At 46.0% G+C, this 26,249-nt stretch overlaps 2 protein-coding genes across 4 annotated transcripts; both read right to left on the bottom strand.

Annotated features, from left to right (window-relative positions):
- Window positions 1-202: 202 nt before the first annotated feature.
- On the bottom strand, window positions 203-22,348 carry HOPX (HOP homeobox). 3 transcript variants are annotated; one of them, XM_048943239.1, is made up of 5 exons: window positions 20,507-22,348; window positions 11,279-14,326; window positions 7,004-9,048; window positions 2,941-3,109; window positions 203-852 (listed from the first exon to the last, which is right to left on the bottom strand). In XM_048943239.1, exons 4-5 carry the CDS (start codon window positions 3,082-3,084, stop codon window positions 775-777), a joined length of 222 nt encoding a protein of 73 aa, XP_048799196.1. In that variant the 5' UTR covers window positions 3,085-3,109; window positions 7,004-9,048; window positions 11,279-14,326; window positions 20,507-22,348; the 3' UTR covers window positions 203-774. The 3 variants fall into 3 exon arrangements, with proteins under 3 accessions (XP_048799196.1, XP_048799197.1, XP_048799195.1); XM_048943240.1 differs by lacking the exons at window positions 7,004-9,048; window positions 11,279-14,326; window positions 20,507-22,348 and adding an exon at window positions 4,067-4,309; XM_048943238.1 differs by lacking the exons at window positions 7,004-9,048; window positions 11,279-14,326; window positions 20,507-22,348 and adding an exon at window positions 3,336-3,541.
- A 101-nt stretch (window positions 22,349-22,449) lies between these two features.
- Window positions 22,450-25,287, bottom strand: SPINK2 (serine peptidase inhibitor Kazal type 2). Its single transcript, XM_048943237.1, has 4 exons — window positions 25,169-25,287; window positions 24,960-24,997; window positions 24,672-24,784; window positions 22,450-22,614 (listed from the first exon to the last, which is right to left on the bottom strand). Exons 1-4 carry the CDS (start codon window positions 25,215-25,217, stop codon window positions 22,569-22,571), a joined length of 246 nt encoding a protein of 81 aa, XP_048799194.1. The 5' UTR covers window positions 25,218-25,287; the 3' UTR covers window positions 22,450-22,568.
- Between the last annotated feature and the right edge of the window lie 962 nt (window positions 25,288-26,249).

A 26,249-nucleotide genomic window follows, 5' to 3' on the forward strand; every position in this document is an offset into this window, starting at 1 on the left:
GTGGATGGATGGAGGGTGCCCTAGACCAGAGGTTGCCCAACTCTGTGGCAAGAGGGGAAAAACCCAGCGCCTGCTGACCCCATTTTGGAGAAGTGTTATCCACCCAGAGGAGTGTGCCTTCTGTTCCTGGGGCAGGGAGCATGGGGAGGGACACAACATAGCATCTCTCACCAAAAATCTTTGGTTTTTATTCATACTTTGGACAAAGAAAAGACCAGTTCTCTCCCTTCGGTTATCTTTAACAGAAATGTGAGACATACATTCAAGGGATCTTGGCTCAGTCTGTTAATGATGTAGGCTTTTATCTTGTCAATATCCAGAGCTGGCACGGGCACCTTATATTAACCAAGACACCACAAGAACAAGACATCAAGTTTTCCAATTGCCCTCCTCTCTGGATGCTCTATATACTAAAGCTAGCGTGCATGCTTTGCCTCTTGGGATAATAGGGAAAAGAAATCTCTATTCCTCCCCCCTGTGCTTGAACGTTTCATGGCAGCTTTTCCATGAGTCCAGGACAAGGGCATGAGATTTCCTGGCCTGTGCAGCTGCTATTAATGGGAATTGCTAGACAAGTTACACAGCCATCAGAAGCTGTATACACATATACATACATATTATATATATATAATCTTCTATAAATAAAAATTATGTTAAATATCAGGGTATTGCTTTGTATCTTGAAACCTTTTGTGACAGGAGAACCCCAAGTAAACCCACTTTGAAGATCTTCACCATTGTTTACAGCATGGATGGGGCCAGGAGCAGCATCCTCTAGTCCCTGACAGACCCACATTCTGAGGGCAGCCCTTCAGACTTCCTCCATTCTGCCAGGCGCTGCTTGAACCATTTCTGGAAGGAAAAAAAAAACACAACAGAGACTGAGTGCAGTGGGCTGAGCAAACATTCAGAAAGCCTTGCAAAAGGTGCAGATGGGGCCAGCATGTGGAATGAGGTGAAGGAAACTCAGGGTGCTGCTTTTAGCAAGGTGTTCATAACCAAAAGGTTTTGTCAAATGTGAGTACATCTCTTTCAGGCCTTTTCAGACTTTGACAACCTGTGTGAGTCCTCATTTTATTGCTGTGAGTCCAGATTTGTCTCACAAACAGAGTAAGTAGGCTAACCCTCCTGGGTAGTGTCTGCGGCTGTAGCAGTGAAACATTCACCGCAGGTCCCAAAATGACAGGAACCAAAAGTTAACTTGCTTCACGAAGACTGAGAGGAAAAACACAGTGACACTGCAGATTTAAGGACAAACAGATTCTTAAGGTGGGTTAAAATTTATCTTAGTCTTCAAGTAATATTAATTGCTACATTATTTTTTATGACTTGGCATCTCTAACCCAGCTCCCAGACCTGCTGGTGCCACTTCAGCTCAGCTGCAATTTGAAATGCTGGACAAAAGCAGTTGGGTAAAGCCACAACACCTCCGTAAGAAGAATAACTCGTGCTGGAAGCACAGCTCAGGCTTGTCTTTAGGCATCTGCCTGTGACATGCTTTGTTGCTGCTCATTCTGTTGCTATATTTGTTCACAGCTATTTTTGAAGCCATTCCAGTCACTAATGATACAACCATGGCGTTCAGTGCAAGTGGCCCTCGTGCTAGCTCTGCCTTAAACTACATCCAACAAGCTGATTGCCTGCCTGCCTGCCTCCTAAAAATTTCACTTCCTGTCTCAAACCATCATGTCCTGTTGACTCAGTACATCTGCATCTTGATTTTACTGGCATTAAAATGCTTGCTATATCTGGCCAGTAGAGCACTCCGAGTGTCAGGAGTGGTGAGTCTGTGCCATACGCAATGCAGGCACATCGCAGCTCAATCCTGATCCTATTCCTAACGTGACCTTCATCTTCAGAATTCTGGGAGCGCTCTGGGTGTTACACCCAGTATCCTTCACTGGAACAGGCTAAATACTGGCATTGCTTGCTTGCCTCTCCTGCCCCTTGGCTTTGCCCAGGGAGAACCAGGCTTGGCAACTCTGCAAAATGCTGCACTTTTTCTGTATGAGTTTGATTTCTACACCCAGGAAACCTGTTATCTAGGAGTTCATAACGCATCTGCATCAAAACAGGAGCTGCTCTGCAGCCTGGTGTTGGGAAGGAGCTGGTTGCCTTTGAGACCCAGCAGGCAGCCAGATGGAGCACAAGGCACTCAGCAAGTCCCAAGCAGAGGCAGCCTCTTTAGAGACCTTCATGTCTCTCAGAGAGGCTGACAGATTTTCCTAACATAACATTCAGGGATGGTGGATTATCTAACTGCAGTGATGAAGAGCTGGCACAGCTTGGGTATGTCCCACAGCACATCCTGCAAGAACTGTATCTATCCTGCATCTGTTTTAAAATGACCACAATTCTTCTTACCACAAAACCAACAGTCATTTGGGTACCTGGGACTCTCAGAAGGAACTATGAGGACTATTAGGTTAGAAGGAATGGACAGCATGCATGGCTCTGCTGCCAGCTAGTGACACACAGCAGGTGTTGAAAGTGCCAACCGCCCAGAGCAGCCTGGGGTTGGGGCATTGGAGCCACAAGGAAACCAACAGGGCATCCAGCTGTGATTTGGGAAGCCCAGGTGGCTGCGGTTACAGGGGAAGGGGTTTTGGGGATGCAGGGGCAGGAACTGGTGGGGTGCAGGGAGGAGGTGGGGTTCAGCAGGGCTCCATGGGTGCAGTGTGGGGTAGAAAATGCAAAGAAGGCTTGTGGGTGCAGTAGTGTGCAGTATAAGAATGTAAGGAGGGAATATGTGGTTCACAAAGGGGTACCGGTGGTGATGGGGTAGCATGAGAGGTACAGCAGGGAGTTTGTGGGGACAGAAGATACAGGGTATATGATGAAGAACAGAGGACAGGGTAGGCAGGAGCTGTGTAGGGTGCAGAGGCATGTGTGGAGAGAGCAAGGCCAGTGCCAAGGGGAGGCTGAGGGGTGCACACTCACCAGGGTCTGCTCTTCAGAAAGCCCGGTCTCTGCTGCAATGAGGCACAGCGTGGTGGGATCAGGATGCTTGTTCACCTTGCAAAAATTGTACTCCAGGATCTCTAGCTGCTCCTCAGTAGGAGTCACTGACTTCTCTGTGGCCATTTCTCCTGGATGGTGGGGTCAGGCACTACAGAAAGGGGCTGGAGTTATTGCCAAGGCTGCGACTGGAGAGATTATGCTCACTGAGCCCCAGCTTAGGCATCCCTGTCGCCAGCAGCTCCCTCTTGCCCAGTGGCCTCTGGCCGAGGCAGGGCACAGCTCCTTTCCCAGCCCTGCCCCTCCCTGCAGTGCCTGCCTCAGTTTCCCTGTGGCGGCAGCTGCATGCCCAACAGCACCCAGCAGTGCTTCCTCACCATCCCCAGCCGGCAGGAAGCTGTAGCCTCTCTTCTGCTCAGCAAGCCTCTCTGCTGCTGGATTTATAGCCAGCGTGACTCCCGTGGGGACGATTCCTGTTTACAGCCGTATTTAGACTTGGGCGTCACTTGGGAGTGATGTCACAGCAATGAGTGCAGTGGGGGAGGGTTCGTTTAAAGTCATTAATTTAAATATATATATACATATTCCATGGGACAGGGGATAGCGTCTGGCATCCAGCCATGTTTTCACTTTTTCTTCCCAGCCACCATGCAAGTTAGTGCAGGGGAATCACAAGCCAAAAGATGAAGGAGACGCTGGGAACAAAACATTTCGGATAAGCCCCACACCTCTCTTCTGCAGGGTTTTACGTGTGCTCCTGCCTGGCAGAAAGGCAAGCCAACTGAAACCTGAGGACACACAAGTCTTTTGATAGTGAATTGCCTCTGTGTTTCTGAAACTGAGCTGTGGGGCGGTGGCAGGGGAGGAGCTGAGTTCAGAAATGTGGCCATTCTCGCTCTGCTCTCCTGCTTTCTCCATGTCTCTGCTGGGCCACCCACTGCCCACCTTCCCTGCCTCCACAGGTTCTCCTTCCTTTTGGCTCTGGAGATGTAACCTCAATGCCAATATCACCAATTGCGCAGCTTTAAAGCCAACTGTTTTCCCAGCTGAAGGATAACTATAACCCACACTGTACCCTGGAGCATATCGGGTGCCTGAGAGCTCTCACCTGAATGGCAGCACTGCTGGAATAGGGCTTGGCTCCAAAATCGCCTTGCAGGTTGCAGGGAGCCAGCCGTCCTGTTCACACAAGAAGCTGGGGAGAAGAGCCTTGTCCCCAAGCTTTATCCTAAGATGCAAATGCCCCACTGAGCCTCCTTTGCTGAAGATTGTTTTGACAAATAAAAAGATTCTTTGGCATTTGTATAAGGTCTTATAAATTGAGCTGGTTGTGAGAAAGCCTGCTCTACTTTAGTCACTTGGTAAATACCGATTGTGACACAGTTGTTGCTTAAGGCTCGAGCAACTTTTGTAGTCATAGAACATCCCGAGTTGGATGACACACAGGGATCATTGAGTCCAGCTCCTGGCTCTACACAGGACCACCCAAAATCCAAACCCTATGTTTGAGAGTGTTGTCTAGATGTTTTTAGGACTCCACAGCTCAGTGCTGTGACCATTACCCTGGGGAGTCTGTTCCTTAGACCCAAATAGACCACCCCTCCTGATGCAGCTCCATACTGTTCCCTGCTCCCTGTGAGGAGCTGTAGCTGCCATGAGGTCTCCCCTCAGCCTCCTCTGCTCTGGGCTGAACAAACCCAGGGACCTTAGCCTCTCCTCATACATCTTCCACTTCAGACCCTTTGCCATCTTTGTAGCCCTAAGCATGATGGAGTGTGCTGGGGATGGCACAATTCACTGTCATGGATGGACCAGGAAGAGGTGGCCCTGAGCCACAGGTGCAGCAAGCTGAGCTGTCCCTGCCTGCAAAGCACTGGCTGCAGGCCTGGTAGCAACAGCAAGCAGACTGTAATGGCATAAGCTTTTTTCAGAGGAACAGGGAAAAAGCAGGTAAAGCTCTGTCCTGCGAGCTGCTGGGAGCCTGGTGGGTGCTGCTTATGTGGCTGGAGGTCCTTTGAAGGCTCTCTGAAAGAAATGCATGGGAAAGAAGAAGCTCCTTGGGACCTGAGGCTCTGCTCTCCAGCAGTATGGCGAGCAGGCTCACCATCAGGCCCAAGTGTAGTGGATGCCACAAGTCCATCTGCTCCTCCATGGTCACATCAACTCCACGCTACCTGCCAAAGGGCTCCTCACAGCCCATCACCTCTGGATCATGCGTCTAGCCTAAGCCACCAGCAGCAATGGTCCTAGTAATTTATAAATCTGCATTTGCAGCCTGCTGCACTAATGAGCATTAATGTGTATGCACTGCTTTGCATAACAAACGCGTGCCTCTTAACTTTCCTGTTTGATCTTTATAGTTGTGATAATCCCCACGTTTTCCGAGGTGTATTCCCATAGGGCACAGTGTCTTCTACCTGCTGGCAAGCTCAGGCTTGGAATCTGGCCTTCAGGCTGCACAGGTCCACTCACTTGCCTAGGAAGGATGGTTTTAATGCTTACATTTCTTTAAACCTGGCAGAAAGATGGAGAACCACAACAGTTGTGCTCTACTGCTGAAAGGCACCACTGCTAGCTTTTTTTTCCTGCACTAGAAAAAATACATTTTCTATGTAAGGGATGCAAGCGACCTCTGCATCTTTCAAAAATACTGTAGCACCATGGCACTTGTTCAGCTCTGTGACAGAGGGTGGCACATCCCAACAGAAATGGTGTGCTGGATATCAAAGTAAAACCACAGCACCAATAACACCTGGTCTGCTACATGTGCCTGTAGCTGAAGAGAGGAAGTCACATTTTAGTCTTGGTTTTAGGTGGAGCAATGTGAGAATAGCCACCAGCTGCAGCTTGAAGGGGGCTGCAGATGCTCCAACCAGCATTGCTGTGCAGACAGAGGCTGTGCAGGCAGTAGCTGCTGCTCTTAGTATGGCTGATAGGGCCCAGCTTGGAGCGAGCAGACAACTAGCAATGGCTAGTGGACACACATTGCAGCAGAAGAAAAGCTTATTAGATAGTGAGAACAAAATCTTGAGAGTGATGGGGGAATCATAAATGGGACAGGGCCAAAGAGGTGAGGGCACCTCCATGCTTGGGGATGTCTGAGAATCAGCTTGGTAAGACCCTGTGTGACCTGAAAGAGGTGTGAATTTGGAGCAGGAGGATGGATGTAGACCTTCCCTCCAGAGACACTCGGGGCTGGGCTCCCAGTTTCAGCCTAAGCAGGAAAGGGCATCCCCTCAACCTCCAGGATGGCAGTCAAGCTCTGGTCATGCTGTCAGTATATACTACCCTGGCAAAAAAAAAAAAAAAAGTCTCTTTTCTGGAAATTAGATGATTTCTCTTTGCTCAGCTTTGCTTTTTTGAAAGACAGACACAATAGCTGGCTGGATGTGCAGCTTTCTGACTGTTTACTGCACCCGAAGCCCCTGGAAATCACTCAGAGCAGTAACTCCTGCCAAACTGGTGAGATCTCATGTCCACTGCTGGGCTTATCGGGCCCCTTCCCCATGTTCTGACTGAAATAGGAATGCAGGCACCTGTTTTTGGCTTGCAGCTATTTACTAATACTGCAGAGATCAAAACAGTGAGCTGTTCTCCGTGCAAACAGGACCTCCTGCTCTGTGTCCCATCCTGAGCTTTGCTCTGCCTCCTGCTGAGCCGGAGCATGGCTGTGGATAACATCAGCCAGCACAGTGCACAGGATAAGGTGGGGCCGAGGCTTTAAAAATAAACCAGACCCCACCATAAATAAGGAAAAGCCACCTGTCATGCATCCTGTAAACTGTCCGTTCAGTCTTTCAGAAGATAATATCGGATGGGAACAGCACAAACAGTGCAGCAGCTGCTGCAACCGAGAAAAGTCCCCTGGTGCTCCCTGCCTGGGGTCTCTGCCTGCCCCTGTTCCAGCACAGAGCTCTCCCATCACAGCCTTATGGTGCTGCTCCAGCCCCTCCAGTGCTAATAATGGTCAGCCCCTGCATTGCCCCCCATCCCATTCCCAGATGCAGATCTGCCCCAGCATCCCCAGCTCAAAGCTTGCACTTACCTAGAGCTGATAGGGACCAAAAGCGTGTAAAAGAAACACCCCACAGGTCCTCAGGTGACTGCTTAAGTACTTGCGTGTGTGTGACAGGCGGAGGCCTGAAAAACCTGACGCAAATCACAGGAGCTTCTGAGATCCACAGCTCTTCTTGGGGCTGGTAATTCAGGTTTGGCACTGATCTCCTTGGCAGAGCTCAACGCATGGTTAGACGTGCGCCGGGGCCCTTGGGAGGGGTGGCATGGGGAGCTGCTTGGGCTCATCATTGCACGGCTAGGGGACACCTTCCTAATGGGGCATCATGCCGAGGGGCTGCTTCCTGTGGGTTTAGGGGAATCATAGAATATCCAGAGCTGGAAGGGACCCATAAAGCTCATCAAATCCAGCTCCTGGAAGGGACTCAAAAGGCTCATCGAGTCCAACTCCTGGAAGGGCTTCCTTCTCATCTTACTTTAATTCCCTGTAAATGGTTTGTCCAGACTTAAGGCTCTTGGCTTTGGTCAGCCCTGAAATGCTGGCAGGTTGAGAGAGAATAGGATCAGATCCTGAATCTGTGCTGCTGCTACAGGCAGGGTATGGGAAGTGGGACAGGACACCTCCTTTGCTATAGACCTGTCCTCTCACAGGTGGCAGTGCCTGGAAGTCTGCAACCTTCACTGAGGAGGATGGGGAGCATCTGGCAGTAGCTTCCAAAGAGGCATCCTAGGGTGTGAGAAGAGGGGGAGACAATTTTCTCTCGGCTTCCAGTCAGCTGGAAGAGGATGCTGGAAAATCAGAGGCGATGGAGAAAGGACTGACAATTGCAATGGCTGAGCTGATCTGCCAGAACAAAGGAAAACTGGCAGTGGATGCAAAATAATGCTGTGAAGTTGGCTGGAGCCTTGCCCCAGGGTAGAAGCAGCTGGACAAACACAAGCACAAAGCCTAGCATGTGTTTAGCAATGAGACAAAACGGTGCTGAACTTTGAGTCGTTTTGTAGCGTGAGGGGAGACGTGGGCTAAGGCATAGGCATTGCAAAAGTGTGGGTATTGCAAAGAGATCTCTGACGAAGTGTGGTCAAACCAGTGTCAATATTCCTAGTGGGATAGCACTTATCAAGCAGAAGTGCTTTTACTACAGTGAGATTGCATGACAAACTCAGTGGTGCTGGGAGAAGAACTTCCTGGGAGAAGGCCTGATCATGCTGTATTGGGCCAGCACCCAGCCAAGAGGATATATCTTATTTGTAGCTGGTGCAGAGCAACAGGAGCAGGGGTTGCTGTGAGTGAGGGCAAGCAGGTCAATGAGATGTGGCTGGAGGGACAGGGGTGCAGGCCCAGCTGCTCTGCTTGCAATTGTGAACTGTGATTTACTCTCATGTAAGTGCTCCAAATATTGAAAAATGTGAGTAATAGGAAGGACTTCTCTCTTCCATTGTTTATTGCTATCAACAGAGAGAAAGTCTTTAATGTGGAAAAAAAGAACTATTTTCCTTGCCTCTGAATCCAGCCCAGACTTGCACAGGGAGCGGTGGCAGTGAAGTATTTCAGGCTGAGACGTGCCACTGAAATGGCATCAGAGCTGCTGGGAGTCCTGCAGCAACAGCGCTAAAGTCATGTCGTGAAACTGCTTGTGTCTGGATGGCAAAATCTAACGCTTTTCTGATTCTGAAGTCCTTTAGGATTCCTCTTCCTGGGAGAAAGTCAGAGTACTGCTGGGGTTCGTGCCTCACCTGGAAAACATCCTGGCCCCAGATGCAGTCCCTTTGACAGGAAAGTCAGATTAAAGAAACAGCATGTAGACTGCCTCCAGGCCCATAAGGAGTCTTCCTTCCTTCAGGGGAAAAAGTGCAGCTGGTGTGATGTGCACTCAAGAATTTTGCATGATGCCATGGCACTGCAGTGAGCAACCGGCAGTTGCAGCATATGTTTGGCATCCCACTTGTCAGGACTCATCTCGGAGAGGCTTGGCTATCATCCAAGCACTTGCACTACAGAAGCGTGTTGGCTGGAGACGCTGTGTTTGGAGAAATGCTCACATAGCTCACGGCCATCCTGGCTTGAATATCCCCCTACAGAAGAGTGGAGACAGGATGGAAAAAGGCTGGAGAGGACAGCAGAGAAGTGACCTGTGCACTTTCCCAAAACTTCCTCCACCCCCTGAAAACCAACATCAGAAGGAGAACAAAATCTTCCCTTCTCCCTGTGACACACAAATACAAAAGGAGACTGCAAAAGCCATCTTCTGATTTGCTTTCCTTTTTTGTTTTGTTTTGGGTTTGTTTTTAAATGATGTGCTGGGGTTTCTGGCTACACAACTTCACAGAATTTTTTGGCTTCCATTCAGTTAGTTTCCTAACTGGTCAGTACTGACTCAAAGGATATCTCTGGCAGCTGATGATGTTCCTACCTGAAAAAACCACTTGCCCCAGAAAAGCACAGAGTTGCTCCACAGAAGTGCGAGCAGCTAACAAAAGCCTTTGCTGAAGGCTCTGAAACACAATAACTGTATTGAATCATTGATCTTTCGATCAAAAAGCTGGCAGAACAGCACCAAAAGATGCATAGAACAACTCTGTACCAAAACAGCCTTCCCCCAGAAAAGGACACCTGTGGGGCAATGCTGTTCCCCAGCCTTCAGGCTATTCCCTTGCTGTAGTTCTGGAGGACACTGGCCAACTCCCCTTGACCAAAGTGGAGCTTCCCTGGAGCTTTTGCTATCCCCATTCCTGAAGCAGGGCTGCCCACTGCTCCTCCAGGCTGCACTCTCCTATAGAGTTTTTTTGTGTATTTTATTTTTTTTTTCCCCAGTACACTGGGCAGAGGCTGTCTCTCTTCAGCACCAGAACTGATTCAGGCCAAACAAACACAGATCAGATGTGACTTCCAATAAGATCCCTGCTATTCCTTTTATCCACTGGATACCGCCACGCAGATGGAAACTGCAGCACTTTATTGCTTCTCCAGTTGTGCCAATACTTCTGAGAGAACAGTGTAATCTCTTTGGTATTTCCATGTGCAATCTCTGCCTCGGGTACAGTCTTTCTCCATCCTTTTCTCCCTCTTACTAACCAGATTGTTTTGAAGTTGCTAAAATAGGCTCTGATGCTTGCAGTTCCCTGCCAGGAGGCTTTTCAACAGTACTGCCATGGCTTGCAGGCAGAGCAGGTCCTAGCATGTAGAAAGCCAGCTGGGCATCACACATGCAAGCTGCCTGGTGTACCCAGCCCAGGAATATGTTGGATCCACCACCAGGGATCAGGAAGGCGGGGAGGGGTAGGTGGAGATGAGCAGATTTTCTCTATGCTCCTCCTGGAGTGAGAGGAATGTGAAGAGGAGTAAGTGCTCTTCCAGTGAGTCAAAGGGTTGTGCATTTTTCAGGGTGAAAGTCAGGGAGCTGGGAGGCGAGGAGATGCCTATAGAAAGCCATCCCTTAGGATTAGGGCAAAGCTGTCAGGTTTCCAAAGTCCTGACTCAAACACTGATATGCAGGACAGTGAAGGGACTTTACTCCTAACTAGAGCAGGGACTTATTCTGACAGATGTGTCACCAATGTGGCCTTTGGCTGCAGACATGCTGACCAGAAAGACTAGGATAGTTAGAGGGATGAGCACAAGCACCCATGAGCATCAGTCTGCAGCTGTACTTCCCTCACAGCAAGGGACAAGGACCACATTTCCCCTGTGCCAGGCAGCCCATCAGCGCCATGCTCACCAGGACCAGCCACCATCCCTGGCCTCTCCAGTGTTTTTTTGTTTTTGTTTTTTGGTGGTGGTGTATCAGCACCCTGAGCCCTGTGGGAAGCATCCATCAGTTAAGAGGTGGCTTTTTGTACTGTCCTCCCATCAGGCTGGTGGCCTGCTGGCTGTAAGGGGCTGGGCAGGTGCCTGTGCCTACAGGTTTTGGCTGCTAGGCCTTGGTGGGACCTGGCCCTTGCGATGGTGGTGACACTTAACCAGCAGTGGCTTGGTTTCTGTCAGACCAGTTTGGACACCTGCAGTGAGGTAACAACCAGCTGCTGAGGTGTCACCACAAGCCTGAAGGCTGTCTCTGGGGGTACCCCCATGTAAAACACCCACCATTGCTGGAGCACCATTGAGGCCCTTGAGGCACCTGCAGATGACCAAATACTTCCCAACTAGAAGGGCTCCTTCCACTGCCCCCAGCCAGCCATTCCTGCAGCTCCAGCTGCTGGTTTCTGCTGGGACTCTGCATTTGCCAGTTGTACAATCAGTAGGTGTATAGAGGTTAAACTAAGTAGGATTATTGCAGTGGAAAGATAATAAATGAAAAATGCTCACCGGTGTTGGAGGCTCACAATAAACTCTGCAAGTAGTGATCTCCAGAAATAAATCCTTCCTCAGTAGCAGTCAGCACTTAAGTGGGAGTCGGGCTCCACCTCTTCCTGTCATACAGGTGAATTGCCTTTACCTGTGCTCCTGTGGCTGACTCATTGCTTGCCTCAGGTGGTCAATCAGAGGTTCGGGCTGTGATCAACAGTTCCCATAAACCAGTGTAAGAGCGTAAGCACAAAAGATGGGTGCCTGCTGGCATGGGGAAGCACCCAAGAAACCTTGCTCACACATCTGTGAGCAAAACTGTAGTGAAACATTTGTGTGAATGCTGTTTATCCGTCTATGCCTCCAAAACTGGGTAGACTCGGACAAAACGTTTCCGTACCTTGGTTTCAAAACCAGTGTTGAGACAGACTGATGTTAGAGCTTGGGAACACAGGTCAGCAGCTGGAAATGCTTCACCCAAAGCTGTCTGGTTACCAGCTGCAAGGGAAGGCAAGCGGAAAGCGATGCCTTGCGAGCACTGCTGGGAGGTGGGAACAGGGGCAGGCACAGCAATAAGGAAGGCAGGAGGTGGAGACAGGCACTCTCCTCTGGCTGCCAGCTGTCAGAGATCTCTGTGACATTAACTTATAACATGTTTTAGCCTGTAGAAACCTCACTTTTGCTGCTGGCACTGAAAGTGTCACAGTTAGCTGGGTTCTAGCTGCCAACAGTCTTCTCCACACGGCTGACTAAAGCAGGTATGCTCATGGCAGACTCGTCATTGCTCAAACAGCCTTGATGCCACGATGTTGATGCCTTGATGTTTCCAGTTATTGGGAGTTTCCCTGTTCCTGTAGAGAGGAGAACCCCTGGGTGCTGTAGAAGGCAGCATTGTGCATTAGCTTAGTCTGGGTCATGTTAAATTCCCCAGTACAGCAATGGTGACTGTTTTGTCCATTTAACACTGTGGGGAGCTGCCGTGATTCTTAACTACTCTGTAGTGGAGGTAGCTGGGGTTACTGCACAGTGTTTATTCCACGTTTGAATTTATACGGGCTAGGAGCCTGAGCAGGAAAGTTTTGCTGGAGAGCAGTAAGCTTCCTACTGGATTTCTGTGGTCGCTTTCTCATGAAGGTCTTCTGCCAGCACAGTGATGAGGCTGCATTAGCACTGCAGAGTAAGGATCACTCAGCCTTAGACGGGAGCTCAGCCCTTCCAGTACAGAGAGCACCAGCAATGCACTCACACTCGAGAATGTGTCTGGAAAGAGTTGTGTGGGAACACACATATTGGCATGGGGCAGTGAAAAACCTGGTTCATTTTATCTGTGGTGAAAGCAGCCCTCTTTGTAGAAGGACAACTCATGTCCCTAGTCTCCTGCTTATGGCCAAATTTCTCCTTGAGAAGAGCTCTTGGCTGTGCCAGTGGAGCTGGCAGAAGTACATAATTGTGCAGGAGCACCCTTGAGTTCCTTCTCTCTCTTCTTTTACATGTGCTGTCTCACTTGGCCCTTTTCTTCCTTTTAGAAAATGCTAACAGCTCATCTTCTGTCCATTACAGCAAAATGTTCCATTTACAAGGCCATAAATCACTTCTATAAATATAAATATCATTGTTTAAATATTAATAAATGTTAAGAAATACTGGAGATCGAAGACATTGTCTGCTAATTTTTCCATGCTGAAAAGTACCTTTTGCACCAGACTGTCACAGCTGCAAGAATCAGACTGGTGCACACCCAGCACATAGGGAGCCCAGGGACAGATATGCCCAATAACTGGGACTGTACTGACCTTCTCCAAGTGAAAGCACTAGGAGAAGTACTGAAGGTGATTGCAGGTCACTGCAAAGAGAGCTGTGCTCCCTGCAGAAAAACTGGGAGAGGGAGCAGCACCACAGCAGTCTGCTAAGAGACAGCTGCTAGCCTTGGCCTTTAGATAACAACAAAACAAAACAAAGAGCTAAGTTTTAGCAACTGATCTATTTTTTTTCTCACAAATTTTGACCTGGCTTTCTCTGCAGGATCTGCAGTAAGATCAGGGTGTGGCCAACTAGCTGCTCCTGACGTTGCTGAGCATCCTCTGGCAAGAGTGCTAGAACAGGGTTCACAATACTGTTCATTTACAGCATCAAGAAAACATGTTGGTGAACTTGACAGTATCTCTGAAGGTGGATCCCACCTCCTGAACCCTCTTTAGATGGTGCCAATATGCTGTCACTGGTAATCTCTGAAGAAACAACATCCTTCATGTCCTTTGTGAGAAGCAGCTTCCTTGTGCTTTCTCAGTGATGAAGTGTAGGTCACTCAAGAACTTCTCACTGTTAATGTCTCTCCCTTTCTTTTTTTCTTTTTTTCTTTTTTTTTACCATTTCTTCCAAGGGTTAATGTTTTTTAGAAACAATTCCAGAACAGATATTGGGCCAAGAATCCATTTTTTGTGTGTGCATTTTTCCTCTGTATCTGCACTGATTTCAGAGACCAGATTTTAGCAAAAAACAGTATTTATTTTTCTGAATCTGCTCAGTCTCTTTTCAGTCATGCACAGCCTTTTGCCAGCATCTTTTCACCTGGGGGCAGCAGAAGAAAGTCAGTTTCACCTTCTCAGGTGCTCCACTGACCACACTCCCCAGACCTCTCACTGCCATCTGCTGTACAGCGCTGTTGGTGTCCCACAGTTTCTTCATCAAGGTATCAAGAAGAGCTTAAGGTTAACAATATCATCTCAACTTGCCACTGAGGTCTCCAAACACATACTACAGGATGACAAGTAGCTCATTTGTCTGCCCATTACAAACTTAGTTTCATTTCGGTGCTGCTGTGATGTGTACCGCTCAGTCAGATCACTAGCTCTGCAGTAGGATATCAGCTTGTAGGGGTTACCCACGCTTTGCAGCTTGTTTTGATTGTACATTTGCCAGTTTGAGCTAACTCCTGTTTTCAGCCAGTGTTACTGACTCTCAGGCAGAATCAGAGGTCTGAGTGCATTGAGAACTGTCACGGGACAGCAGCATTCCCATAGCTCAGCTGGGTGTGCAAGAATGCCATTGTGTCATCATGTTAAATACAATCTGTAGGCAAAACAACAAAACATATTTTTTGTTAGCAGTCAGCAAGGTGTAGGAGAGAGCTGTTGAGAGTCAGCAGTGTAACAGTGAAATTCCTCTCCTTATGCTGCAGTAGGATATTGTTCTGCTTACATTCTATGCTGTGTTCCTTGCTCTTGTTGCGAGACAAAAAAGCCATTTTAGAGAGCTGCATCAGAATTGAGAGGAACAGAAAATATTAGACTCATAGAACCGTAGAATCATTAAGGCTGGAAAAAACCTCTAAGAAAAAAAGAACCTCTGAAGTCCCCAAGTCCAACCCCCAAACCATCCTCACCATGCCCAGTAACCATATCCCTCAGTGCCACATCTCATCTGTGTTTCCTGAATACCTCTAGGGTTGTCGACAACACAACCTCCCTGGACAGCCTATTCTGTTGCATCACCACTCTTTCAGTGAAGAAATGTTTCCTAATGCCCAAACTGAACCTCCCCTGGTGCAACTTAAGGCCATTCCCTCTTGACCTATTGCTGCTGCTTTGTCAGTTATCAATGTGCTAGGCTTAAAAGCGCCAAGCAAATCAGCTCAGGCAGATGTTATACTTCCTTGACAGAAAGGTACTGTCCTCAAAAGACATTTATCTCCCTGAGCATAGCTTAAGCTATGAATTGCCCTGACTTCACCGACTCCTCAGGGGCACACTTGAACTTCTGGATGCCAAAGTCAGAGGTGATGACCTCTTCTGTGAGATTTAGCCTCCTGTCCTGCAAACTCTTAAAGAGACATTCAATCTTTCCAGCATCTCTAATAGCTTAGCCTCTACAGACAATTTGAGAAGACTAATGGGGCTGTCACAGAAACATATTCTTAAGGGAGCTAGCATTTCTGTGATAAATTGGAGTCTTAGCTCAAAGGTTAAAGAAAAAAAAATTCAAACCTTTCTGCATGGGCTTCTCTTTTGTCTTTCCCATAAAGCAGGAGTGGAACAACAGGGATAAATGAAAAGGTTCTTCCCATTCTTTCCATCCATTGGGACTAAATGTGATCACATCTGGATATGGGTGCAGTTTGGGCTACCCAATAACAAAGACTTTAGGACTTGGAATGAGTGCAATGCAGAGCCACTGAAATGCTTGAAGGACCAAAGCACAGGATGTGCAAGGTGAGGCTGAGAGATCTAGATTTGCACATCCTGGAAAAAAGGAAGACAACGTTCCTATCCACAACTACCTACTGGGGAGAAGATGGAGCCAGATTCCTCTTAAAGACTGATGCTGAGATGTTGAGAGGTTACAATACAAAACATGAGACATTTCTGTTAAATAGTAGGAAGAAATGTTCCCCAGTGTCACAAAAGTCACTCGGGATGTTTTGCAACTGAGGTAGAAACGGAAACCAAGGGCAGATTTACAAAGTTTTTACTAGAAGTTGGCACTATTCCTCTATTTGTGTCTCCCAGAGATATTACTCTTCTCTAAAGTTGAAGTTTTCTCAAAACAGGAGTTCTGGTGTTTTGTCACACAGTCAGTCTGCTGCTCCTAGTACATCCCCTGAAAGTGCTCAGGCCAGTGTTTACAGCTCTAGGCAGAGACAACGCAATCAGTTCCTAACTTCTAGGCAAAATAACTAACTCATTCTTGGAGATGCTGATCATTCAGCTGGTTACTGCGCTACACAACTTGGCCTAGAAGGCACTGCTTGAAAGTGACTTTCTCAGGAAGACTGCTCCTGATTCCAGTCCTGTTCACAGCCCTCTATGAAGGAGGAGAGTTTAACTCCACCTGGCCTTTTCTTTCCTGTGTTTTTTATCTTTTTTACTTTTTTACCCCCCATAGGGAGGCTTCTGCTGACATGTACGTGTACACGTTTGCATGTCATCCTCTCTGTGTCCTCCAAGAACTTTTGCACTCTTTCTCCAATCAGATTGTACATAGATCTGATAGATAAATCACAAACTTTGGACCTGTTGCTGTCCCAAACATAACAAAAATGCGTTGCCTGATGAAGAACACAGGAGAGAAAGTCAGCAGAAATCCTGGAAATCAGGAGATATTAGTGCTACTGCTCACACAATCATTCAATTCAACTTGCCTACTGTAAAAATATCTTTTGCACTACATGGCCTCAACAGAATTTAAATGCAAATCTTTAGTTGATATTGACTGCAAATTTATACTTCACTGATAAGACCATCATCAACTTTTAGAATGTAGTCACATGAAGTAGTTGAACAAGACCTTATGTGAAATACTGTGCAATGAGCTCATCAAGGTCCAGGGGCCTATAGCTATTCTTCAAACTAGCAAGCAGTTGAAGTGGAGGATCCAGTGTTGCAGCCTACATTACCCTTCCCCTATTGCCTTTTCCTCACAGCAGCACAGCGTTTCACTGCCCTCACCATGGAGCAGTTAATACACCAGTGACAGCCTGCAAATAACACAATCTTTGACTGCTTTGCAGTGCATGTGGTAAACCAGCGTTCCTCAAGAAAGCAGGTCCTCCTCCCTGCTTCTTGTCTTGTTCCTCGCCCTACTTGGCCAACAAAAGGTCTTGCACCACCCAGCAGACAACTGAATCAGGGAACTCTTACAAAAGACCCAGATGCATTCACCCAGTTGGGTCACCAGACAGCTGACAAACACTGACACAGGGAGGAGGCACTGCAAGGCAGGGAGCAGATGGCAGAAGGGGAAGATCCATGGACATGTCTTTGGGTGGATCAGGGTCTGGGCTGTGCTGTAGGGTTAGTTCTAAGACAAGTTCCTTTCAAATGCAATGAAACCTTTCAGTTGGGCTGAATGTTTTAGGAGGACTAACATAATTTCATCAGTGTGCGACTTCCATTTTCCAGCTGAGTATTTTCAAAGCTTCTGTCACAACCTCGCTGTGTTTCAGTAGCATTTGGAGCTGAAGCATGAACAATCCTATATACTTCTTCTGCATAAAGTGTTTAACCATAGTTAGCCACTTCACTGCTGAGCAAAGAAGACAACAAAATGAAACAATGCTGAACTCTTTATTTGGCATGCGGGAACAAAGGAGCTCACGCCTGCAGAACAAGTACAAGTTCCTAGCCTTTGGTTAATTTCTTTGATTTGGCATCTACCTGCCTCCACTTGTACTTCCTCAGGACACACAATCAATCATTCAAATCAAGTATCCGTATGTCAAAATAGGCAAGTTCTCTGCCAACAGCTGCACAGTGCATCAGCAGAACAGTGGTGATGAGAAAAATCCCAGGAATGTGCTTAAGACTATTTTTCAGCGTTTCTTTCCATGTCCAGAGACCAAACATATTCAGAAGAGTAGAATGGAGAGGAGCTCAGAGATAGGAGAATGTGTGTTTTCTGGGCTGTTAAATGGACCAAAAAAATCAGCATTTCTGAAAGACTGAGGTCATATAATCATAGAATCGTTTGACTTGGAAGGAATGTCTAAAGGCCATCTAGCCCAACTCCCCTGCAGTGAACAGGAGCACCTACAACTTCACCAGGTTGCTCAGAGGCCCATCCAGCCTGACCTTGAGGGTCTTCTCTGGGTTTTTCTTCTGTGTCACTTAGCATCAATTTGGTTTTCTGTTTGGATCTTTTGAACGCTTAACAGGACAAGAGAACACATTACGATGGTATGTATGGATTTCCCACACTTTTCCTCTTTAAGCTATATTTTCAGTTATCAGTCAGTTTTCTCCTGACTGTTCATTTACACCACCTGATGTCAGCACTAGGTCTTCAGTCCTCTGATCAGGGTCTGATTAGGGAACTAGCAGAAGGTGAAAAGGAGGAGGGAGATTTCTATTTTCTCACAGCCCAAAGACTGTCAGGAAATGAAAACCTACTCTGGTAACATTCACTTGACTACTTGGTACAGGTTCATCCCAGCTGCTTGTGAGGCAAAAATCAGTTATTGTTGTGAGGGCTGAAATAGTATACAAGATCCCTGCTCTAGCACAATGTTCCATATATGCCTTCAGGCTTGTGTATTGCAGAGTCTAAAAGTAGTGTTTGTCAGGAGATGATATAACACAGTTAATATAATCAACTAGGAGGAGTAAGCAAATGTTTCTTTCCCTCCTCATGAGCCCATTCTTTTGATAGTTTTTTTTTAAGGGCATCCTTCTTCCTCTGCACAGAACTGGAAGAATTCCCCCAAATGTGCATATTTTTCTTCTCATGGGGCTCAATTAGATAATAAAACTCCTATGAGTTTGCAGACCCCCACAGCTAGAACTTAGGAAAAGTTTACCTTGGCTGATGCAGACAGATGACTCCTATACTGTCTTTTATTAACTCTGACATGAGAATTAGCTAGCTCTCAGCTTAGAAGAATACAAGTGATTTTAAATTTTCATTACAGTTGCAAACCATAACTTCCAAACACAGAAATGGCAACAAAGGACTTTTCAGCACCTTTGCCTCTTCTACTGGTAATGCAGGAATAGGATAATGTAAGTAAGTCTAAAGCTTCAAGTCAACTCTAAATGCTTTTGCTTATAAAGTCAAGAAAAACAGATACCACATCTCTTTGAAAGGTAGAACATGTTACAAGTGCACCAGAATCTTACAAAACTTCTCACTGGTAGATACTAAAAGCCTTTCAAAAAGGGATTTATTCTTTTTTTCTCAGTGTAAACATGAGACTCAGTTACAGAGCAAAAATGACTTTGTTTTCTGAGGTTTTGTCAATAATAATGCTCTATCCAGAAACCCATGCTGCTTCTTCAGATCTTTAGATTTTAGAAAATGAAACAACTTTTAAAAAATCGCTATATGATGATAGCAATCAAAGCTGAGACAGATCTCAGTGTAATCCTAAGCATGGAAGTGAACACCATAGGTTCATTTCCAAGGCGTCTGTCCACAGAATAAAATTACTGCAAAATACTATCCTGTAGAGTTTTTTGCAGCAAACGTACTTGGATTCAATGATGAGAAAAAACAAGTTCACTCTGCCAAGTTTAATGAGTTTGACTCTTTATCAGAGCTGTAATGACACTAATAATATGCATGAAAAGAAACAACTCCTACAGAATATTTAGATACACAAGCAATAATTATTCATAGATCTCTTCTGGACTTTACTGAGAACCTAAAACAAAATGAGATGCAGAAAAAAAAAATAAATGCTGCCACCTACTGAGCAATATTAAAACCTACAAATTCACACTTGTCGCTCTGACCAGTCTCCTGTGAGATTTAGACCAAGGTTCCCACAGTTAGAACTCTCCTTTCTGCTCTTGTTCATGGTCCACTGCAACTCAGGACAAACACCAAGACTATTTAAAGAACAGGCTAACACTATGCTGGCAGTGAAGGGGAAAGCAGAAGCCCCTGCTGGGTGAATACTCATGGCTAGCATGTTTGGGTGTTTTCCAATAGCAAGAGTTTTCAAATGCTAGCTATATATATATATATATATATATATATACATACATATATATATGTTTTGAGCCTTACGTAGGATAGAATCATATAATCATTAAGGTTGGAAATACCATTAAAATCACCATCATGCTTATGTCTGCTCAAACCACGTCCCTCAGTGGAACATCTTCCCTCTTCTTGAACACCTCTGGAAACAGTGACTGCATCACCTGCCCAGGCAGCCTGTGCCACTCCATCACCACTCTTTCCAAGAAGAAATGTTTCCTAATGTCAAACCCAAACCTTCTCTGGTGCAACTTGAGGCCATTGCCTCTTGTTCTACCACTATTACCTGGGATTTGATATACTTTTATCATACCCAAAAGAACGTCAGGAACCCCGGCCCTGAAAGAACCTGCCAGAAACTCAAGGAGAGATGCTTTCTACCTTGCTCAAATCAAAGCATGGTAATGCCTCTGGTTCAAAAAATCTGCAAACTTCCAAAATAGTGTCTGAAGAAAAGAGTCTGAGCATTGCCAAACTGAGCACAACAAAGCAGGGAGCTGGAGTCTGGCAGTCCCTGAGAACACACTCACAGTGTGTGCTGGGCAACAGTGTGTGAAACCTACAGAACATTTTGTTTATGCACGTATCCTTTTTGATGTTTCTGTGGGAAGGGAGAGTCCGGAATTTAATCACTAAAAAGCCCTTGTTTTAGGGCAACGAGGAACAAAATCATTCATACTGATCTGACATTTCTCTGGAACCAGGGGCATTTTTTCACAGCCTATTTCTATCAGGCCTTGAATCTTAGATCTCTGATCTAAGGATGGTACATACCTCTTGCTTGGCAGGAAACCCGAATGCTGATTTGTAGAGATCAATATTGATTCACATAGGAAAGTGTAGCAAACAAATTCACTCATATCCTCAGAGGCAGCACACAGCTCTACTTTGCATTCCTCAGGACGTTCACTGGCCGTTCCTTCTTCTTCTTTCTATAACTTTGGCTCGAGCAAACAGCAAAAAATACATGAGTTATACTTAAAAGAAAGTGATCCAGGTTTGCAGAATTAAAGGCAAGTTAGAAGCACATTTTTGCAAGTTTCTTAATATGAATTAGAGAGAAGCATATCTCCACTGAACTTAAATAAGAGAAAAGTGTATGTTTTGTGTTTTGCCTGTCCTTCCTCATCATTAGCAATAGCTAATGTGACAGCTTTTGACTTGACTGAAACAGATGGCTGCATGTTCTCCTCCCAGTCACATCAAGCCTTCTTGAGAAGTTAGAAAATAGCATAAACAAACAAAAATTATGATCATCAAGTAAAATATTATCCAGCCATCTGAGATCAGACAGAAAAGAGATCCATTCATGTCTTTTTTGCACAATCATGCTATTCAACTAATACAATTCCTTCTTACTTTCATGCAAATGTAGTAAGCTAGTGCTTGGCATATGGTGGATTGATGTCTAAAGGTGATGATAACATCCTTGTTTGTTATTATCTAGTTCATAAATAAATACCACAAGTAGATGATGTCAAGTCAACATATCAAGCAATCAAAGGGATGTATGGATTTTAATGCATCTGACAGATCAAATACAGTGGTCACAGAACATTGGTAAGAAATCCAGTCTTAATTTTTAATTTGGAGGAGGCTGGGATTTTATTAATTCCTGTCAGAGTCAGGCATAGCATGACTTAATGCTAAACACCAGCTTCTCTCTTAAGACAAATATTCTTTACTTCAGAGGGAAACGTACATTTAAACCGTTTGAAGAACAGGAAGCAGAAATTACAAAGCACAATTTAAAATCCCACAGCAAAGAACAAAGGTGAAGTTAGGCAATACAACTACAGCAATTACAACAAACCTGAAAAACAGTTTGCCTAACTGATGGATTGTCTAAGTGACAGGAAGGTGAGTAACAGTACAATACACAAAAGCTAAAGTCTAATCCAAGGAGGTTTACAAAAATAAGATTTTGGGAAACTCCTGTTTCAGTTATTCTGCTTAATTATTATAGTAAGATGGGCAATGTATAAAGTTTATGAGTTTACGTTTCATCAAAAGGAAATACTTCTAATTTGATTTAGTGGAAAAGTTTATGCTGTCTGATCCAATCATTTCTGGGTATCAAGACTGAGAGGGTTGCAAGACTCAGAGCAGAGAGTCTTATGGCCTCAGTGCCTGGGTATTTCATCATGCTCCAAGCCAACACCTTCCCCTGCAAGTAACTCCTTCCAGAAGCCAATGACCCCAGAAATAGGAAGGATGAGGAAATGTGTTCTATGCATTACCAAACACAGAAATCCTTGTACCCACATTTTCTGTAGATCTCTGCTGAATGAGAGGTGTCTTTTCTTGGGTAAGTCTAGAAAGCAGTAGGACCTGTGGCATGCATGCATCCATACTCCCATTCTACTACTATTCTCAGTTTCCTGCCCTCCAGTGAAGTCACACAAGATCACTTTGTGAATAATTATTCTTTACACTGAGTGCAGACAGGCATGGCCTGTGGGCCCCATGGGTTCAGATCCTTCCAGAAAGGAGTGGTAGCTTGTGCTGCTCAAAATGGAGGTGCTGAAACCTGGCTGCTGCCAGGTAGTGCTGTGGGAAATGGCTCTGGTGCCTCACAAGGAACTGACTGTTCCTGGTAAGCTGCCAGGGTATCTCTTCCCTGCCCTCTGATCTGTCTTACATGAAACAATAAATTGCAATTCAGGTTCTAAGTAATGGCTATGTGGTTTAAATACACTCACAGGACTTGGCTTAACTTGGTTTAAAAATGCAAGTTTATTTATTAGGACAGACTACAGAGAAGCTACTTCTAATGAACCGTTTCTATCTGGACTGACTTTGTTCTCATTTGCTTGAAGAGTTGTCATCTGCCTTATCAACACATTCCGTTCTTGTAAATCTGGACATTCTTATTTTCTTCACTGTAAGCAGAACAAAACTATTTTAAGAGGAGAACTACCACACTTCCATTTAACAGACATTTTATAAAGCAAACTTTTCCATGTTAACGTTCAGTTAAAAGGGACAATGTATTTATATGTTCAGTTAAAAGTAGCAATGTATTTATTCACACTACTTGCAGCAAGCCTCACTGCAAAGTAACTGATGCAAAGATGTATGAATTACGCACACAGAGCTAATAACTTAGAGACAGCCTCACTTCAGGCTTTGTTACCCTTAAGAATCCAGTAGAAATCTGAAAACCTGAGTAGTACCAAACCACATGAGAAATCTCACAGAGAGGACTGAAGTGTTTATTGCAAAGCACTAATGCAAGTCAAACTTCACAGTCTGTGTCATGGGAAACAGTTCTAATGCTGGGAATTCTGTGGAAAGGGTCCATATGTCAGGGAGTAACACTTCTGCTTCCTTCTACTCTGACAGGCAAGTAATCTTGCTGAAAAACTAAATCCCATGGATTTTTCTGGATTGTTTCTGACAAATCTGTGTCAGCTTTACCTACTCATTTTTTCCCTCTGGCTGTCTACATGTCTGTCGCTTAATAACTTACTCCAGTACCATTCTACATAGCAAAAATGGGTAGGCTCCTAACCAGGTATCATGACAGCACCTCTTTTCTCCTCTTTTCACCAACTGCACTATATGAGCCCCTTGATTTGCTGGGGTTTCTAAATTTTACTCAGATTGCAGGTTTGCCAATTGGTTTACCAATTTTTGTTCAAATTTTGTTATATTCTTGGATAGTTTGTGATGTACTCCAGTCAGAACGTTACCAAGCTCTGCAGATCTGCACACTTGTAAGCATAATTTGACGTGGAAAAGTATTTTAAAATATTTTTTTATAACATTCATTATTTTAAATTTTAAATTCCTTAAATTGTCCTCTGACACCTTCAACATTTTCCTTCTTCTGACCTATGCTCTCCCTACCTTGCTTATTTGAATTGTGTAAGCGATCTTGTCACAATTAACCTTCCCCTTCACCCTGAAGTCAGGAACATACTTTAGTTTTCCCTTTCTTGAGATCTATTTCCAATTTTGTAAATGTCCATCACTGCTGTTCTGCTACCCCCACTTCTCCCCTCAGATAGAAACAAGAATCCTATTATTTGTTATCATATTAATATAAACGGTGCTTCACCATCCAATTTGATTCACGACGGCTCCTCTCAATTTGTAATGAGAACCTGCACTGCAGAGCTTTCTAGCTAGTCACAACAAATGTAACAATGTTTACTAGGGGATGATTTTCTGTGTTTTCAATTTGTTTTAAAAACTATGAAATTATTAAAGGGTAAAATGACATCTCTCAAGGAGGGTAGGAGATCTTATTCTTGACTGTTAGACAACCTGAATGGCAAAACAGTATTTTCTCCTAACATTTGGCATTCTTACTTTTCTCAGTGAAAGGGAGCACAAGAGACTGGATCTTGACAGTAAAATCTTTTCACTAAGAGCTGCATTTCAGCTGGGTCTTTCATGTTTTCTGTGAGTTTCTGATGGAGGGTGTTCAAGAGTCCACTATTGTACACTGTACAATAATACTTGCTATTAAATCTTTAATGTGGCAAATGGAAATTTTACTTGCTGGCACAGGCTGCCCAGAGAGGCTGTGGATGCCCCATCCCTGGAGGCTCTGAAGGACATGTTGGTTGGAGCCCTAGGAAGCCTGAGCTGGTGGGGGGCAGTCAGCTCAGGGCAGGGGTTTGGGACTGGATGATCACTGGGGTCCCTTCCAACCCAAGTCTTTCTGTGATTCTATGTTTGTATTTAATGGTAGTGTATGAACTGTGTGCAAAGCCTGTGCTGTGACACATTTCTTAATACTATCAGCTAATCCAAACCGAGCCATTTACAGGTATCACGATAAAAGCCACTGCAAGGAATTGACATTTGAGAAAATGCTAGAACTGCTGTTAACAGAAGGTGAGTGAGCAAGAACTCTTCACTTAATGGGGAAGTGAGAGTGAACATTTCCACAGAGAAAGGAAAGTGAGGATGTGCAGCAAGCTCCTACCTATTGGAAAGGCAGAGCACACACTCGTTGGAGTAGGTCATTCCATCAGTCCCACAGACTGGGTTGTAGTCCCTCGGACATCCAGGCAAACGGCTGTATTTGTCGCATGCCGGCTGGGGAAGACAGACACAGATGAGGTCCGATACAGGAAGGACACCCACAGACAGGCAGGTGACAGATGGGAACGCAGACACCAGCTCCCCGGGACAGCAGTGCTGCAGCCCCAGGGCAGGCACACTGCTGGCACAGGGAGCTGCGGGGTCTCAGCAGCGGGCAAGGCTCACTCACCGGGATGCTGGCGGCAGCTTCGGGGCGCAAGAGCAGCCCTGCGGGGAGAGAGGCGGCGTTACCGGCCGGGACCCGCCTGAGTTCGCCCCATCCCGGCTCCTCATCCCGCTCCCCTCGCCCGACCCTTTTCCCTCCTCTGCCCACAGCCCTCGGTGCGGGACGGGGATCGTCCCCGCTGCTCCTCTCCCAGCCCCGCCACCGCCCGCTACCGGTGAGGACAAAGAGCAGCAGAACGCGCATCGTCAGCTTCGCCGCCATCGCCGTGCACCAACGGTCGGAGCGCGAGGCGCTACGGGCGCGGGGACGGGGAGACGCCGGGCACGGAGCAGAGGGGCGGGGCACGGAGGGCCTGGGCTGAGCCCTCGGCTGGGGGTGTAGAAGGGAGGGAGGGCTCCTAGCCGGGAGCTGGGGTGTCCGTGGTGCTTCAAGCACCTGTGGAGTGTGGAGGCGTGCAGGCACCCCAAGGAGTTGAAGAGGGATAGGGAACCTTCCCTCGGTATGCGTGATTTGTGGGGGTTCAGGTGCCTGAGTGCTGTCCTTAGAATCACGGTGTCACGAGCGTTAGAAGAGACCACCAGGATCATCACATCCAACCCCCACCCCATCCCCATTGACCACGTCCCTCAGTGCCACATCCACCCTTTTCTCCAACACCTGCAGGGATAATGTCTGCACCACCTGCCTGGGCAGCCTGCGCCACTGCATCACCACTGTCATAAAATAAACATTTCCTAATATCCAACTTGAATCTTCCCTCGTACAATTTGAGGCCATTCTCTCCCATCATATCGCTGTTACCTCGCCACAATCTCCTTTCAAGCAGCTGCAGTGACCCGTAAGGTCTCCCCTGAGCCTCCTCGAGACTGAACAACCCCAGCTCCCTCAACTTCTCCCCATAAGACTTGTGCAACAGAGCCCTCGCAGCTTCATTGTTCTTCTCTGCAACCATTCCAGGGCCTCGATGCCTTTCTTGCAAACAAGCTGTAGGACAAACAGGTGGACTGGAAGACCAATCAGCCAATAATTTGCCCAAGAGGCAAAGAGTATGAAGGAGAGATTACTCATTTTCTGCAGCTGTTGTGAGCTAATTAAGGAATAGAAGTAATGCTGCAAACCAGCAAATGGAAAAACAGATAATTAATAAACATCACAATTAAGGAGTTAATCTTTCATGAACTTAATTAGGAATGGTGAGTGAATAGGTACATGGGATGACAACTTTTGGAATATACATTACAGTTGTTTCTTTTCAAACCATTAATGAAGAAACAGCAATTTTAGTGAGCAAAT

This window comes from Lagopus muta, chromosome 4 (assembly GCF_023343835.1).
Source record: "Lagopus muta isolate bLagMut1 chromosome 4, bLagMut1 primary, whole genome shotgun sequence".
NCBI classification, from domain to species: Eukaryota; Metazoa; Chordata; class Aves; order Galliformes; family Phasianidae; genus Lagopus; species Lagopus muta.

Bases quoted from the DNA above. Each gene is read 5' to 3' on its own strand.
- SPINK2 (XM_048943237.1), bottom strand. From the start codon at position 25,217: ATGGCGGCGAAGCTGACGATGCGCGTTCTGCTGCTCTTTGTCCTCACC. The intron at 24,998-25,168 runs GTAGCGGGCGGT...CTCTCCCCGCAG, and splicing joins GCTGCTCTTTGTCCTCACCG to GGCTGCTCTTGCGCCCCGAA. The intron at 22,615-24,671 runs GTAGGAGCTTGC...TTCTGCTTACAG, and splicing joins GTGCTCTGCCTTTCCAATAG to TGAAGAAAATAAGAATGTCC.
- HOPX (XM_048943239.1), bottom strand. From the start codon at position 3,084: ATGGCCACAGAGAAGTCAGTGACTCCTACTGAGGAGCAGCTAGAGATC. The intron at 853-2,940 runs GTGAGTGTGCAC...TTTTCCTTCCAG, and splicing joins TTTCTGAAGAGCAGACCCTG to AAATGGTTCAAGCAGCGCCT.